We start from the raw sequence: 15,110 nt of genomic DNA, 5'->3' as shown, positions 1-15,110 counted from the left end.
CATCCTTCCTCTGGAAGCTCATCCCTCCTCTGTGAGTTCATCATTCCCCTGGGAGTTCATCCCTCCTCTGTGAGTTCATCATTCCTCTGGGAGTTCATCCCTCCTTTGGGAGCTCATCTTTCCTTTGGAAGTTCATCCCTCCTCTACGAGCTCATCGTTACGTTCCTGACAGATCATCTCATCACTTCTTGGATCCATTAATCCTGTTTGGACCCACTGGAACAACTTTCTGGATCATCTCAGATTTGTTGCTTTGCGGCTGAACTGCAGAACTTCTGAGATTCCCAACAGGAACAGGATTTTACCCGATCCTTTACCAGAATGGTGGAGGAATGTTCTGCTCTGCTCGGATCCAGAACCAGATGCTGGTTCTTCTGGTCCAACATGATGGACACTGAGGGTTCCTGTCTCTGATCAGAAGGTGAGATGAACTGCAGAGGAGGAAAAACCTGAAGACACACACACAAACATACCTTAGACTTTCATGGGGACGGGGAGCTTCAACCACTAGAGGGCGCTGGTTTGTTGTGGCTTCAGCTTCAGGCTTCCTGCCCCATCTCTAGTTATGTTTCTGCATAAATTGATTTCTACTCATGCATAAAATATTATCTTCAAAGACCACCATGAAACATGATTAGTGCAAAACAACGTGAAGAAATAGTTCAGACGATTTGAAGTGGGGTTCTGTTGAAAGGACATACACTGTTAATATCTTACCTGTTGTAGATAACTATGTTGAGCTAACGGCTAATCTGAGCAAGACCAAAGTGGGTCACTGTTTTCTCGAGACAACTCTAAAACCATCTTTCATTGTAAATTTCTGCAGGAAGTACTTACACGCTGCACAGGAAGTGCTACAGCTAGCTACTACTGTGTGTTATAATAGGGAGATGAAGCTCCGCCTATAAGAGCCCACCTGTAGGCAGTGTGTGGGAGTAAACTCGTTTTCGATCTTTTACTTTTTTCTAGGGTTTTATAAAGTGGTTTTTTTTTTATCTATCTCTTGTTTTAATACAGGACCAGTACAGAGAAATAAGGCCTTTAATTTCATCATGAGAACTGATTTATAAACTTTCTCTTTGGTAAAGCATTTCATCGCCGTTCGACTTTCAGCTAACGAGCTGATTGATGTCTAAAGGTAATTAAACATCAGTCATTAGTAATTTCACCCTTTGTGAGGTTTATCCTTTTGATTTAAATAGCAGTTTCTGTTGCTTTTTACTTGTTTTTACCATTTTGTGCACCTCATTTTGCTATAAAGAAAACATTTTTAAGGCGCCAACAAAGTCCATGCTCAATAATCCAGGTATACAATCCAACATTTTCCAGTCAGGTCATCAGGTTGGATCTGATGAAGGATTCCGGATCGAAGGCGAAACGTTTCAGTACAAAAAAAAGAAACCGTCCAGATGACCAGACTGAAAAATGTTGGATTTTTAAGGCCCCTTTTTGTTAAATTGAAAAGGCTCTGGGACTGAGCCTTGAGGCACTCCACTCGTCTCATCTTGACCCTTTGAAAAAAACTGAACATAGGTGTATTTTTAGTTTGTTTTGTCTTTATTTTTGTTTGTCGGCGCCTCAGCCTGTCGGCCACGCAGCCAGACTTTCAGCGCTGCGGTGGGGAAACACAGCTCAGGTTCTTAGAAGTCACAGCCGCGCACACAAACAGAACCGCCGTGCATTGTGGGTAAGGGCAGCACTTACTGTAAAAGGAGGAGACAAAAATTACCAGAAGTGATGTCACAGGAAGTGACATCACAACTGTGGGTTTTTGGAGCAGCAGAAGCTCTTTAACTCCTCAGGTTGATTTTAGTTTTGTTGGATTTTGTGGAAATGTATTTAAAATAAAACAAAGTTCTTTTGAAAGTGGCTCTGCTGCTGTTTGCATCTGGATGTTTTTTTTCGTCTTCCTCCCGTTTCTGATGAAGTGGTGATCTCATCAGTTTGTTCTGAAGTTCTGCAGAATCAACCCGTCAGTTTGACGGTTGGAGGAAGAAAGCGGCGTGCAAGCAGCAGGTCCTCCTGATCACAGATGACTCCCGTCTAACTCGTCTCACTAACCTCAGACGTCTGAGTCTCTGGCGGCTGCACAACAAAACGTTTTCTTCTGACGTCACCTGAAGTGACGCCGGAGCTTCCTCCAGATGACGAGCATTTCCAGATGAGTTTGAAAACGTCAGGAAATCAAGTTTTGAGGATCGTGGCTCTGCTCTAGAGACCTTCACATCTCAGATCTTGTTCTCTCATTTAAATGTTTACTTTCTACCTTTTTAGACTTATTGTTAAAGAGGTCAAGTTGGGACAAATAGTATCTTACCTGGTGTAGATGGCTTGTTGGGCGACCTCGGTTCGGTTGAAACCTGAACAAACTGAGGTGTGAAAGGTGAAAAGTTTCAGCACTAAAAAAAAAAAGCAACTGTCCAGATGACCTGACTGAAAATTGTTGGATTGTAGACCTGGATTATTGAGCATGGACTTTAGAGGAGCTAAAGATTATAGGAAAACAGACTTTTTTGTGGCAGTCCCACTGATCTCTGAGTGTCGCGACCAGCGAGCCGTGCGGTCGCGTTTGGAGCAGCCAATTTTTATAAAATTAAAACATAGTCATGGCCGTGCACATTATTTTATTTGCGCCCAGTTTATACCCACCTTGAGCCTGACCTGGATGTAAAACTACTGTTATGAATCATTTATCACTGGACAGGCTTTTAGACCTCAGTGGTTTCCGTCAGAGCTCCTCTGCAGGTGTCCACATGCGTCTCTGGAGTTTGAGGTTATTGGAAACTAAACTGAAGCAGCCTGGATTATTGAGCATGCATCAGGATAAAGTGAAGCAGGTTTGAGACGCTCAATCTGGGAATATTTTGAAAGAAAACTTGTCACTTGAATCTTTTGAACATGTTCAAAACTGAAGCAACGAGACTGAGGATCACTGAGACTCAAGCAAGGAAGTCGAGAACCTCCACAAATGTTTGGAGACATTTTGGAGATTTCCTTTGAAAAGTGGTTTTCCATCCCAGTGAGACTCCGGTTTACCAGCTGGACCAAGTGGGACCAGGACCAAAAGTATAGCTGTTGTCTTAAAGTAACTCCAAACTCAAACGTTTCATGGTGGTTTAAGTGAACGTTCTTAAAATCATGCCTGGGCCTGGGAGCGCCTTGGGATCCACCAGGCAGTGGCAGTGTCTGAGATGCAGCTGCCCAGGGCGGCATCTTGTCAAGAGCGGCACGAGCGCCCACCTTCCCCCTCAAAAAATAAAACGCATTATTTCAAATGTCTATAAAGGTTCAGACCTTCCTTGACATTTGTGCAGAGAAATTTGTGTCTCGATCAAAGTGTAACTGTAGCACACAGATTTTATTAAGGGTTCTTCTATTGGTGCAACTTAGAAATGCCTTATTTTAAGGCGGGGGGTGTGCCAGAGGTGTCTGTTGCCCAGGGCCCCAAACAAGCTAGGACCGCCCCTGCTACCAGGAAGAGCTGGAGAGTCTCAATAGTGGGGGAGGTCTGGGTTTCCCTCCTGGACCTGCTATGTCCACGACCCAACAACTAATGATGGAGGTCCTGGAGGACCAGGATTGAGAATCAAACCTTGAGATCATTCAAAGAGTTGTCTACAACAGATAAGACACTGACTGTTTAGAGCTTTTCCACAGAACCCCGTTTCACAAGGTCTGAACTATCCCTTTAAGGCCTCCGTGGTTGGTGGTTCTCAAAGAGTTAAACTTGTACAACAGCTGTGGAACCCTGAAGTCCACCTGCTGAAGGTCACCTGACCAGATCAAATGAACAGAACAAAAGGTCTGAGTGAGGTTCACACTGTTTTATTCAACCAATCAATAAATACACAATAAATAAACAAACCCAGCATGACTCAGCATTAAATAACTTTAAATATCAAATAAATACTTCAGAACCAAAACAAGTCCAGGACTACACCAGAACTTCAGTGCTGGGCTCGGATGGTCAGAAGGACTGAAAACACTTTATCAATAAACTTTGGTGTACTTGGTACTGTAAACATCATCATCATCGTCATCATCATCAATTGTCATCAACATCAATTTTCATCATCATCATCATTAATTGTCTGCAGTGAAAGGTTTCTATTATAAAAATATTCTCCTATATTTAAAAAAAACATTTAAAACTCGAGAACAAAGTCGAGATTCATCAATCTAGTTTGGTTCAGACCATTAACCAATCAGATACTTGCCCTCTGTCTAGCCCCGCCCATTCATCTATCTGACCCGCCCACCTGTTTAATCACAGTGTAGATTCTCTCAATACAGCAGAATTTTTTGTATTTGTAGCAAACTCTAAATATAAATCTGATCCTTGTAGAGCTGATTGATCAGTATGAAAACATTTACAGTTTCTTAAATTGACTTAGATAAAATTAAAATAAAATAATCAAGTATTTCAAGTGGTTCTGGATCCTGGACTGCAGGATCCTGCTTTCAAGTATTTGAATTTTGCAAAACTGGCATATTTATCAGGCACAAGTTTATAGTAGACAAATTAGATTTCTGTTTTAGAAAACTGACATCCTTATGTTGCCGGTGTTTCCGTTCAGTTTGAAGAACTTTTATCGTCCTTTCTGCTCGTATTTCAGCTTCTCTGGTGAAGCTTGACCCTCGCCTGGCGCCGCCGTCTCTTCCTCATGACGGTGTCGGCCAGCGTGCTCGCCTCCTCGAAGAACCACGGCAGCTCGAACAGCGCTTTGCTCTGAACCGCGGGGCTGTCCATCTGGTGGAGGGACGGGACAAACAGTTGCCATTAGAGGTGCAGCTCATGGAAACGAACGGTAGTGACAGGAATTACTGACAACCAAACCAAAAACATGGGTTTTATTCTCCGGTATGGACATTTGAACGTCTTTTAAGATCCTAAAGTCTTTCTTAGACTTCAGTCATTGAGTTTTCTCCAACAGTAAGTTATACAGAAGGTTTATAAAGCAGTTTTCACCGTAAGACCTTTTTTTGAGACTTGCAACACTAAGTATGTCCATAAAGTTACTTGTTCTTCGTCTCAGTCTTTTGGACCTACATGAGCGTTGGTAACGTCTCTTTTCAAGGCTTCACCAAGGCTCCAAATATACGTTTAGTTCAAGCCACACAAAAGTCCTTCGAACCTCCTGTTGGAGATCTCTGAGCCCATAAACCAGCTTCAGGGTTCAGGTATTCCTTCTCAAGCACCCCTTTGGGCCTTCTTGAAGGACTAAGTCTGGCTGTAGGACTTCAGTTTAGTTCTTTAAGTCCTGCCCAAACTGTCTTAAAAACCTGTGAAAGGCTCTAAAAACCTTTCAGAACCCCAAAATTGTGAATGGATTCTAATAAATACAAACCATTTCATTCAGGAAGGCGTGTGGGGGGTAAACCACCTACTGAGTGTTGCGACCACACACTAAGTTCTTGTGCTCTCTGAACAGAGAAGGGGTCACTTCCAGTATTTTAGCCATTTTTAAGACCTATACAAGACTTTCTCTAAGCCTTTAACTAAAGCTTCTTAGGCCTTCTTTAACACCGCAACCCCTACACGTGATTACTGGCACCAACAGGCACCAACAGGCACCAACTCCAAGCAAACCTGCTCTGGATCGAATGTAGGAAATAGGTGGAAGAAAATCTCTGGAGAACTGGTTGTAGGGATAAATTTACATTCCTTAACATCAGAATCTGCTTTCTTTTGCTCCGTTGAATGGTTTTGATCTCTTCAAGTCCCACATAAACCTCCTGTTTTAGTTTAGTTCCTACTTGAGTCCTTCCTTACTGTGTGGCTTTGAGTTAATTCAAGGTTTCCATAAGTCCCAGCACAAGACCCCTTCAGGCTCTGCCAAAACGCCCCACAAGGCTTCTGTGAAGTTTTCCCGATTTTATCTTCAGTAACGTTCAATGAGACAACGGTCTGCGTACCTTAATGTGCCTGAGGTTCTGCAGTCCGTGCAGAACCTTCATCTGCTCCTGGTAACGATGTTTCTTCAGCTCTTGGATCTTCCCAAGGATGTAAGCCAGCTTTGATCCAATATCTCCGGCGGTCTCGTCACTGGAGGTTCTGGAGATGTCCGTGATGGAGGATGACGGTTTCTCTTTGTTCTGGGTTATCAGGGGGCTCGGCGTGGGCAGCTGGTTCAACATGTGTTCAATCAGCTTCTCATACGTCTCTAAGACGCCCCCCATGAACAACATCTTGGACTGCGAAACAGAACGACAGAAATACATCGATCAAACGTTTCAGGTACTTGATTTGGAAAAACATGCTTTAGTTTGTTAGTTAGAAGCTTCTAGGCGCAGATGTATGATAAGTTCATGACTTGCTGGTCTTCTACCAGCACCAAGGTGCTCACACACCACCCCACACAGTGGAAACATCTTTGTGGTTTCCCACACAAGCGTTAAACTAAGTGAAGAGGCCTTAAAGGGGAATGCCACTCATCGACTGTCAAACCTGAATGCCATATTCCAGATTCACGAATGACTTCTTCTGACAGTTTTCATTCTTTTTGGGCAAGATTATTTTGAGAGCAGTGATTACTGTGAACTTATTTTGGTCAAACAAGAGAAACGAACACTTCGTCGAGCTCGATGGGACTGAAACAAGTGGAGCTTCTCTTCCAGGAGATCAGAGAGAGGTCTAAAAACAAGAAAACCTCCCCGACACCAATGGTCCGAGCTTCCCGGCATGCTTACGGTTGAGTTTTACGTCTAAACGATTGTTGCCCTGTAAGGTGCTGCAGCCCAGATGACTCACGAGAAGCCTCTGGACTGGAACAACTGTGTGGGACAAAGATGGAAAAGTCAAACGTGAAAACCCAGCGGGGAGGTGGCTGCGTGTATATTATGTGGTCTTTAAGGTCATGTTAGTTTCTGCGTGGCACCAGCTGAATATGTTAAATATTAACGTTGACTTCTCCCCGAGTGCCAAAAACAAACCAGTGGGTCAAAGTGCAGCATGAAAATATGAGAATGGGTTTAGTGGTTACGATATGACAAATGTAGTTCAACTTATTGTTCATCGCACTGGGATGGAAACTGGGCCATTATACAGCTGCCTGTGTGGGTGTGTTTGTGTGTTAGCAAAATATGTCATCAGTTATTTAAGAGATATTTTGCTAACAGACAAATTAACAGAAACACAGGACCCCTGGTGATTAATATTGCTGCTTTGTCTAAACCAGAAACTGAGCCGCGTCTTGAAAAGTCGACGAGCCAACCAACGCGCTGCAGATCCAGATCTGTCGAGAGCTCATCGGCGCTCGAAACCAAAACACGAGGACTTCACGGTCGGGGAACAGTGAAAGTAAACTTTGATGTTTAAAACCTGCTGCAGAAAAGGTTTGCACGCTGCAGAGCCAGCAGGAAAAACCACAATAACCTCAAGACAAACTCCAGAGATAAAGATCAACAGGTTCAAAGTGCTGAACTCCGATGTGACAGACAGAAACCCGAGGAAAACACCAGCTAACTGCTGACTCAATTAGCTAACCGCTAATGTAACAGGATAGCACAGAAATCAGCCTAAATATGTCAAACGTCACAAAACACACTTAAATATAAACACACACTCACTATGACCACATTAATCTACTTAAAGACACTTTAAATCCTGAATTTTACATAAACCTGTGGGTAAATTAAACTGTTTCATACCAGAGATCAAGCTAATGCAGTTAGCTTAGCTTAGCATGCGGCTAGGAGTAGCTAAAAACTGCTAGCTTAGCTTTGTTTAAAATAAAAAAACAAATTACAGGACTGTCTCTGGATTGTTTATTTGACTTCAGATTAAAACATTTAAAACAGACAATTGTGGTTTTAATGTTTTTTTTTCTGTAACAGTTTTTCCCAGTACAGTGTCTGCTAATAACCAGAAGCTGGAAAGAGTTAATATTTGTGCACAAGCGTTAAAACTAATACTTGTAACGTCATCTTTAAATTCAGTGTACAGCTGGAGATGGTGGCAGAAAGAGCTTAGGTAGAGAAATGAGTCAGTTAAAAAGAAAATTAAACCGTAAAGACCTGTGACATCACTTCCTGTTAAACCTGCACCCATTTTAACTTTTACATCTCTCAATCTGGTATTTCAACATTAGGATTAAGATGCTTAAATTAAAGCATTTTTGAGCCTTTTCGGTCCAACAAAAAGGAATAATCCCTTCACCTCCCAAAGGACAGCCTGATTTTATTCTCTGGTTTGTTTTCCATAATTCACATTCTGTCTCAACGAAAAGAGCGAGTTAATGTCTTTGAGCAGTGAGATTACGCTCGGTATTTTAGTTTAGGGGAGGATGAGCAATGCAACTGTCTTTGTGTTGCTGCAAATGTAAAAAAATGCTAAACTGGTTTCCATTTACCTCAATTTTTCCTTTCAGTGGTTCCCTGGAGAAGACGTTCTTTCCGTTGTACAACTCTTGGTTTGAAATTTTCTGCCAAAGACACAGAAACACAAACATTTCAGTTTAAAGACAAATTAAAGAGTTTAAAACAGGTTTTGGATGCAGCACCGATGTCTGAAGCCAAACGTTAAATGTGAAAGAAATTTAAAAAAGTTGCTTCTTCCCAGGATTCATTCAAAGACAGCAGGAAAACGCAGAAATGCTGATGATGCGCTTTTAAAATTCACACGTTTGAAGAACACGGTTTGTGCAAATGACGACAAACGTTTTGTTTTTTAACTTTTATATTTGTCCAGGACCAGTCTGTTATCTGAGGTTAACGAACCGGTGAGCAGTTTTAATGTAGCTCTTTATTCTGAGATGGTGAAAATATTCTAATGGCATCCGTTCGCTGCCCTTCATGCTAAACTTCTAAACAACAAACTTTGTATTGATAAAAGCTGCTGAGGTCTCGCTGTCAGCCACCACCACTCCAGACTTGACCTCAACATCTTTACGTTTAATTGAGTTGGAGCTGATTTTGTGTTTGCTAAAGCGGCAGCCATCTTGAACGGCGTTGACTCCAGAAGTCGTAGCTGCACGCCCGACGGGGTTCTTTAAGATCCGTCCGGTCGTTTATGAGATAAAGACAAACAACTTGCGGACAAATGAGCAAACGCACACGTGCCGACACAGACAGCTGACACGGGTACAGGATTACCTGCCTTTAATAGGAACGAGTGAGAAAATGAAAAAAATCTACAAAAAGTTCATCAAAATAAAATTAAAAAAACATTAAAAACTGCAGTTTAACTCATTTTGGTGCATTTAAGTGAAATATGCACCGGTGTTCTTTTACATTTTGGCTGTTTCATAGAAACAGTTTGGTCCTTCAACCACATAGTTCAAATTGTCAGGCGTGTGTGTGTGTGTGTGCGTGTGTGTGTGTGTGTGTGTGTGTGTGTGTGTGTGTGTGGTGAGAGCAACAAAGCGCTGGTTCTAGTCACACAGAGCAGAAATGAAGCAGTAGAGCTAAAGGACGAGTCCCAGCAGAGTCAGTACTCACATAGTGCTGCCGGAGGTTCTGCAGGGTTCTGTTCATCTCCTGAGGGATGTACAGGCCTCTGACCTGACACACACACAGCCACACGGACAGAAAGACCACTGCCCTATTCAGCGCCGCCTTCATTTCACCGCCCTGAGCTCCACGATCCGATGTGCCCGCCGCTTGTCGATCCCTGTGGGAGACTGTCCTGCCCGTCGTGTCTCGCCCTGAAGCTCGAACTGTTCGACTCGTCGCGAAAGCATTTATTTATAACGACTTGTGAGAGAGCGAGTCAGTTCGATGCAGCACTGATGTAAGTGTGAAAACTGTGGTTGTGCATTTCCTTTAAATCATCAAACTTCAACGAAGTGGGTGAGGGGTCTCCCACTCGCGCCTGCTGTGAAAAAATAATCATAAACTTCAACACATTCCACCACACCCAGGTGTCTGATTGGAGTTATCGGTAAAACTCGTCACGCCGCAGGACGCTGACCGCAGCAGAGACCTGCAGCCTGCGCCCAACCCGCTGGGTCGACTAAAACAGTCAGTGGAAATCGTCACAAACCACCAATCCACACGTCTCTGGTAAATTTGACATGTGAGTTCACGCTGATGCAAATGATATTTTAAAATCCCAGCTTGCTTCGTGCCTTTGGGAACACGTGAATGTGTGAAACTCAGGTAGAGAACACTCAAACATCATCTGCAAAAGGTTTAACGTGCATCAACACGTTTGATCCATTTGTCACAACCTTTGACCTCTTATCAGAAAATCATCCAATGGCAGCACGGCGGTTCAGTGGTTAGCACTGTTGCCTCACAGCAAGAAGGTCCTGGGTTCAATCCCCAGTTGGACCTGGGGTCTCTCTGTGTGGAGTTTGCATGTTCTTCTCGTGCTTTGTGTTTTTTTCAGGTTCTCTGGTTTCCTCCCACAGACAAAAAACATGTAAGTTAGTCTGCTTCAGGCCCAGGCCTCCCTTAGAAAAGAGATCTGTGATCTCAGTGGGATTGTCTGGTTAAATAAAGAATAATAAATAATAAATACAATTTATTATGATTAAAAATGTGTCTCAACAGGCAGCAGCCTCTTTTTTTTAGAATCAAATGTCACTAATTCTTGATACAATTCAGGTCAAAAGATAAAATAAATAAAAACACTAATATCAATGATCAACAATTATGATAAATATACTTTGTATTAAAACATACTGAAAACTAAAACATACGTTTCAGCACAAAAAAAGAAACTGTCCAGATGACCTGACTGAAAAATGTTGGATTGTAATCCTGGATTATTGAGCATGGACTTTGTTATAAACATACTAACGTTTTAAATTAAAAATAAACACTTTATAGTGTAAAGAAGCCACATCTAATCAATCACCATGTTCAAAACACAAAACTTTTAAAAACAGTTTAAACACCTTCACAAGTAAAATAATAAAATGGTTGGTGTATAAATAAGAAAACTTGCACAAAATTAACAACTATGCATTTCCCAATCACCAAGATTAATTAAAACTAAAATAAAAACAATTAAAAAACTCATTTTTTTTGGATAAGTTAGCAAACAAACAAATTGAAGTTACATCAAACCTTAAAACATAAAAGTTCAAATAGTTCAAGGCCAACTGTTCTTTGAAGGAATGCATATCACCCGCCGCCTTTCACTGCAGAGATTAATTATTAAATGATTAATATTATTAAGTAAGAACAAGTTGCAGCTGCTTTGGCCAAAAATAAAGTTACACACAATGTCACAAAACATTTAGAGATGTCATGTGGCTCGTAAGGCTTGGGTTGTGTGCTTGGGATGACTCTCAGCTACTACCACAACAAATTTTAGCTCATTTTCTGTAAAACTGACGGAGCTACGGACATTTTTGTGTTTGCTAACTTGGATTAGCTGCGGCCGTCATTTAGATGTAGATTTACACAATTTCTTTGTTTCTCAATAATGTATTTGTGTTTTAAGATCGTGAGCTGCTTCATTTTAGTCATTTAATTCAGACTTTTTACAGTTTGGCTGTTTAATATGAAAACCATCACTTTTTTCATCATTTCTTTCATTTTTTAAATTTTTGGCCCACACTTCTCCTGCAGCTTTGGACAAAAAAACAATCATATAAAATTAAATTGAAATGTGGCGTTTGAGCGGTAATTAAAAATGGGATTTACGGGTCTGTAAAGGGAGCCGGTTCTCCTGGCTCCATTCTTTAAAGAGCCGTACATTTTGACCTGAGTCACGTAGTTCAGCCTGCATCAAGATGGACGCCTGAACAATGCAACTTGTCAAACACGCACCTGCCTTCCTCCCCCCATCCTGAGCGCATGTTTGCTAATCCCAGTTTGCTTCTCCCCTTCACCTGCTCCTCCTCATCTCAGTGGAAAGGCAAAGGAGGAGCAGGTGTGTCTGCATCTACGGAGGAAAACACGAGGAGAACGGCTCTCAGCTGTCTGAGACTCGGCTTCCATTGTTAGTTTTAAAGAGCAGTTCCAAAGATTCGGCTCGTTCGTTAACGTCACATCTCTACTGGGACTAGCTTTGACTCCTGGTAGCAGTAGATCATACAATGCACGCTGAACCTGGAAAATAAAAACAGGAAGGAGTGGTAATATCCAGCCCTCCTATAGGCTTGCTTCACAGTAGAGATATCAATTTACTATAATTCAATGTGAAGTTTGGTAATAAAAGTGTTTGCATCAACTGATAAAAAAGTTGTAGAGGCCGAGGTTGTTTTAAGCTTGCTCTGTTCAGACTATCTGCAACAGGTAAGATACTGTTTTAATCAGTTATGACCAGATAATTTGATTTCCTGCTGCAAAAGAATCACTTTGACTTGAAAAAGGTTTACTTTGGTGTAAGAGATCGTTAATTATTTTAATAATCACGCACGATGTGAAAAGGTGCAGATACTGGACACAGGTGGAGAGAGAGAAAGAGACGACAGCAGAACGGAGCTGAGTGACAGTAAACAGCAATAAAACCTTGATGGGGCCGAGGTTATTTTAAAACCCGAGTCACTACTCGTGCAGTTTAAATGAAACTTTAATGGAAACCGAGGACGCAGCCATTCCTCCTCCCCGACACTCGTGTGCATAAAGTGAGGTAACTGCCTGGAAACAAAGAGGTGAAGCTCCGAGCTGCAGAAATATCTGCAGCAGACGAGGGGATGGGGAAAACCTGCAGCACGCCGCATGACAGAGGAAATTAAACCACAGCAGGGCCTGCTTCACAGAACGTGTTTTATTGTAAATGAAACGTTTCAGATGCAGATTCTGTTGATCAGCTGCTGTGGCTGGGATCCTTTTCTGGATGCCGTCATGTATTCTTTGGGGGGGGTTAAGATTGTTGGACGTTAAGTCCTGACTACATGGAGCAAAAGGGACTTAAAGCTTGACTTCAGCCTCCGTGGGCCAGTTTTATACAGTTCATGTTTGGTCCACAGAGTTTGTGAGACAGTTGGCATGATGTGTTCACTGCTATGCATTATGGGTAAACTTCAGCACCATGAAGTGAAACGCTCATCTTTTTTTTTTGATCCATAAAATGTAGAACATTTGTTTCAAGAATAAATTATCTTGGGTCTTGTCACTCGTTTTGTTTTTCCACTGTTGAAACATGGTTTTGCAGCTGATTGCAGTCTGAACGTACAGTAAACAGTGCTGCGGCGACCAGCACACGGCTCAGACCCAGCTCTTCTGCATGAAGCTCCTGTGGAGTTGTGGTTTGCAGCTCCGCACGTCTGCAGGTGAGGTTAAGCAGCGGGCAAGAGACAGAAACAAATATCACTAAAATTACACAACAGAAGCTTTTACATAAACTTACGCTGCATTTTATACTTAACTCTTGACACCAAATCTTAATAAATCTTGATTTTTTTCCCATTTATAGTTCAGGTTTTATAAGTCAACAAAACTCTTTGTTCTTAGACTCAAACCCAAAGTTAATTTTTGTTTCGGCCTGTAATCCTAAAAATAAAGATAACTGACTGTGCTTTGTGCTTGCTCAGTTGTTTTTTTTACAATAAAAACTTATTTTTTGCTGTAAACAGCACATGTTTTTAACATGCTGACCTTTGTACCGTTACTACTGCGCATGCGTTAAATGGTGCACCACGCCCCCAAATAGTTTCTTAGATATTTCTTTTCGGCGTTAATTTCTATTCTTTTGTTCCTTTACACCTGCTTTTTATTGACTGTTGTATACAAACATATTTGTAAATTAGTTTTATTAGTATTTGACGTCGTGGTAGCGACGTGTAAAGTTCCCGGGTGTTGGAATCATAATGTCTGCCGCAGAGCACAACCCGGAAGTAGGTATGATACTATTTAGACACCAAAGCATCGCAAAAAACTGACTGAGCATGCGCATTAGTAACTCTACAGAGGTAAATTGGTAAAAATATAAACTTAATGGGCTTTAAATAAAGAGCTAAATACACGTATTTGTAAACGGATGTAACCAAAGCTGCAGTCAGAAACGTTAAAGCGCTGCACATGGGAGATGGACGGTTCCAAAAATTTAGTTTGAGGGGGGAGCACAAAGTGTAAATATTTATATCCCCTCTAAAATAGACTAAACAACCAGGTTGGAATATTAGATAATTATAAACACCATTTTATTTGTTATAAATAAGATTCTGGGACTCTTTGAGCTTTTTTATTATAATTTATGAAGAAAAAAAACCTCATATTTTGGACCGTACCAACTCGAATCTTCGGCGCAGGTGTGTTAATTACAACTCTGACAATATCAAAATTTTCAGCAGGAAAAGTCAACCATACCCAAAGTAAGTAAATAAATAAATGTTTTAATTGATATGTATTTGATTTTTATGGTAAAACTTCTGGTTCAGACCTCAGCAGAGTCTAAATGTTAGTTTTTATTTTTAGCTTCGGTTACCGTTTGCTAACTAGCATTAGCAAAAGTTAGCCAGCTAGCTTAAAAAAATACTATATAAAAATAATTGTTTATTCTTTAATATATATTTTATATACGGAGTTAAGCAGGGTGGTGTTGAACAAAGGACAAAAATGCAACAAAAAGCTTTTATAATTTTAATATTTATAATCAAATAAAAAGATTAGAAATTTAAAATTTTCAAGCATTTCCTGTTTCGTCTTAAATTCTAAAAAAGAAAGTTGAATTATTAGGTGGGTTAATTTTTACTGCTAATCGGTGAATTGAGGGGAAAATTAGTTTTGAATAATGTCAATAATAGAAATTGCTTGAGATATTGCTGTTAAGTTTTAAAATGTCTAACTCTTAAAATACTGGAATGATAATTTTTACTGTGTTGATCTGTTTTTAGCCCTAATGTGGCATTTGCAAAACATTTATCTGATCTAAGATACTTAAATATCTGAAATCGTAGAACTTCTTATTCTTTTTTATATTTATAGGTTGTCAGCGGAAGGATAAGAGAAAACAGACATTTTAACAAGGACGTATGTTTTTATCCTCTTTCATACAAACAAGACAGTGATTAAAAAATACCCATCAAATGTTTTACTGTTTGAGTTGGTTTTAAGGCAAATTTTGAAATGTTTATGTAAGAAAACTGAATAAAATTAACACAAATCGTACAACCTGAAATGTAAAATAAATTTTGGCGGGTTGTACTGTAGCTAAAAGCTAAAATTAGTCAAACAAATACTTCAACTCTAATTTAAGTCTTATGTTTTGATAC

At 40.7% G+C, this 15,110-nt stretch overlaps 1 protein-coding gene across 1 annotated transcript; it reads right to left on the bottom strand.

Moving 5' to 3' along the window:
* Window positions 1-4,612: 4,612 nt before the first annotated feature.
* On the bottom strand, window positions 4,613-9,561 carry ifng1 (interferon gamma 1). Its single transcript, XM_037695671.1, has 4 exons — window positions 9,439-9,561; window positions 8,352-8,423; window positions 5,917-6,195; window positions 4,613-4,750 (listed from the first exon to the last, which is right to left on the bottom strand). The coding sequence occupies exons 1-4, from the start codon at window positions 9,559-9,561 to the stop codon at window positions 4,613-4,615; spliced, it is 612 nt and encodes a 203-aa protein (XP_037551599.1).
* Window positions 9,562-15,110: the final 5,549 nt, after the last annotated feature.

Source organism: Nematolebias whitei, chromosome 22, assembly GCF_014905685.2.
Source record: "Nematolebias whitei isolate Nwh7 chromosome 22, NemWhi1, whole genome shotgun sequence".
NCBI classification, from domain to species: Eukaryota; Metazoa; Chordata; class Actinopteri; order Cyprinodontiformes; family Rivulidae; genus Nematolebias; species Nematolebias whitei.
This window is presented reverse-complemented; position numbering and strand designations above follow the sequence as displayed.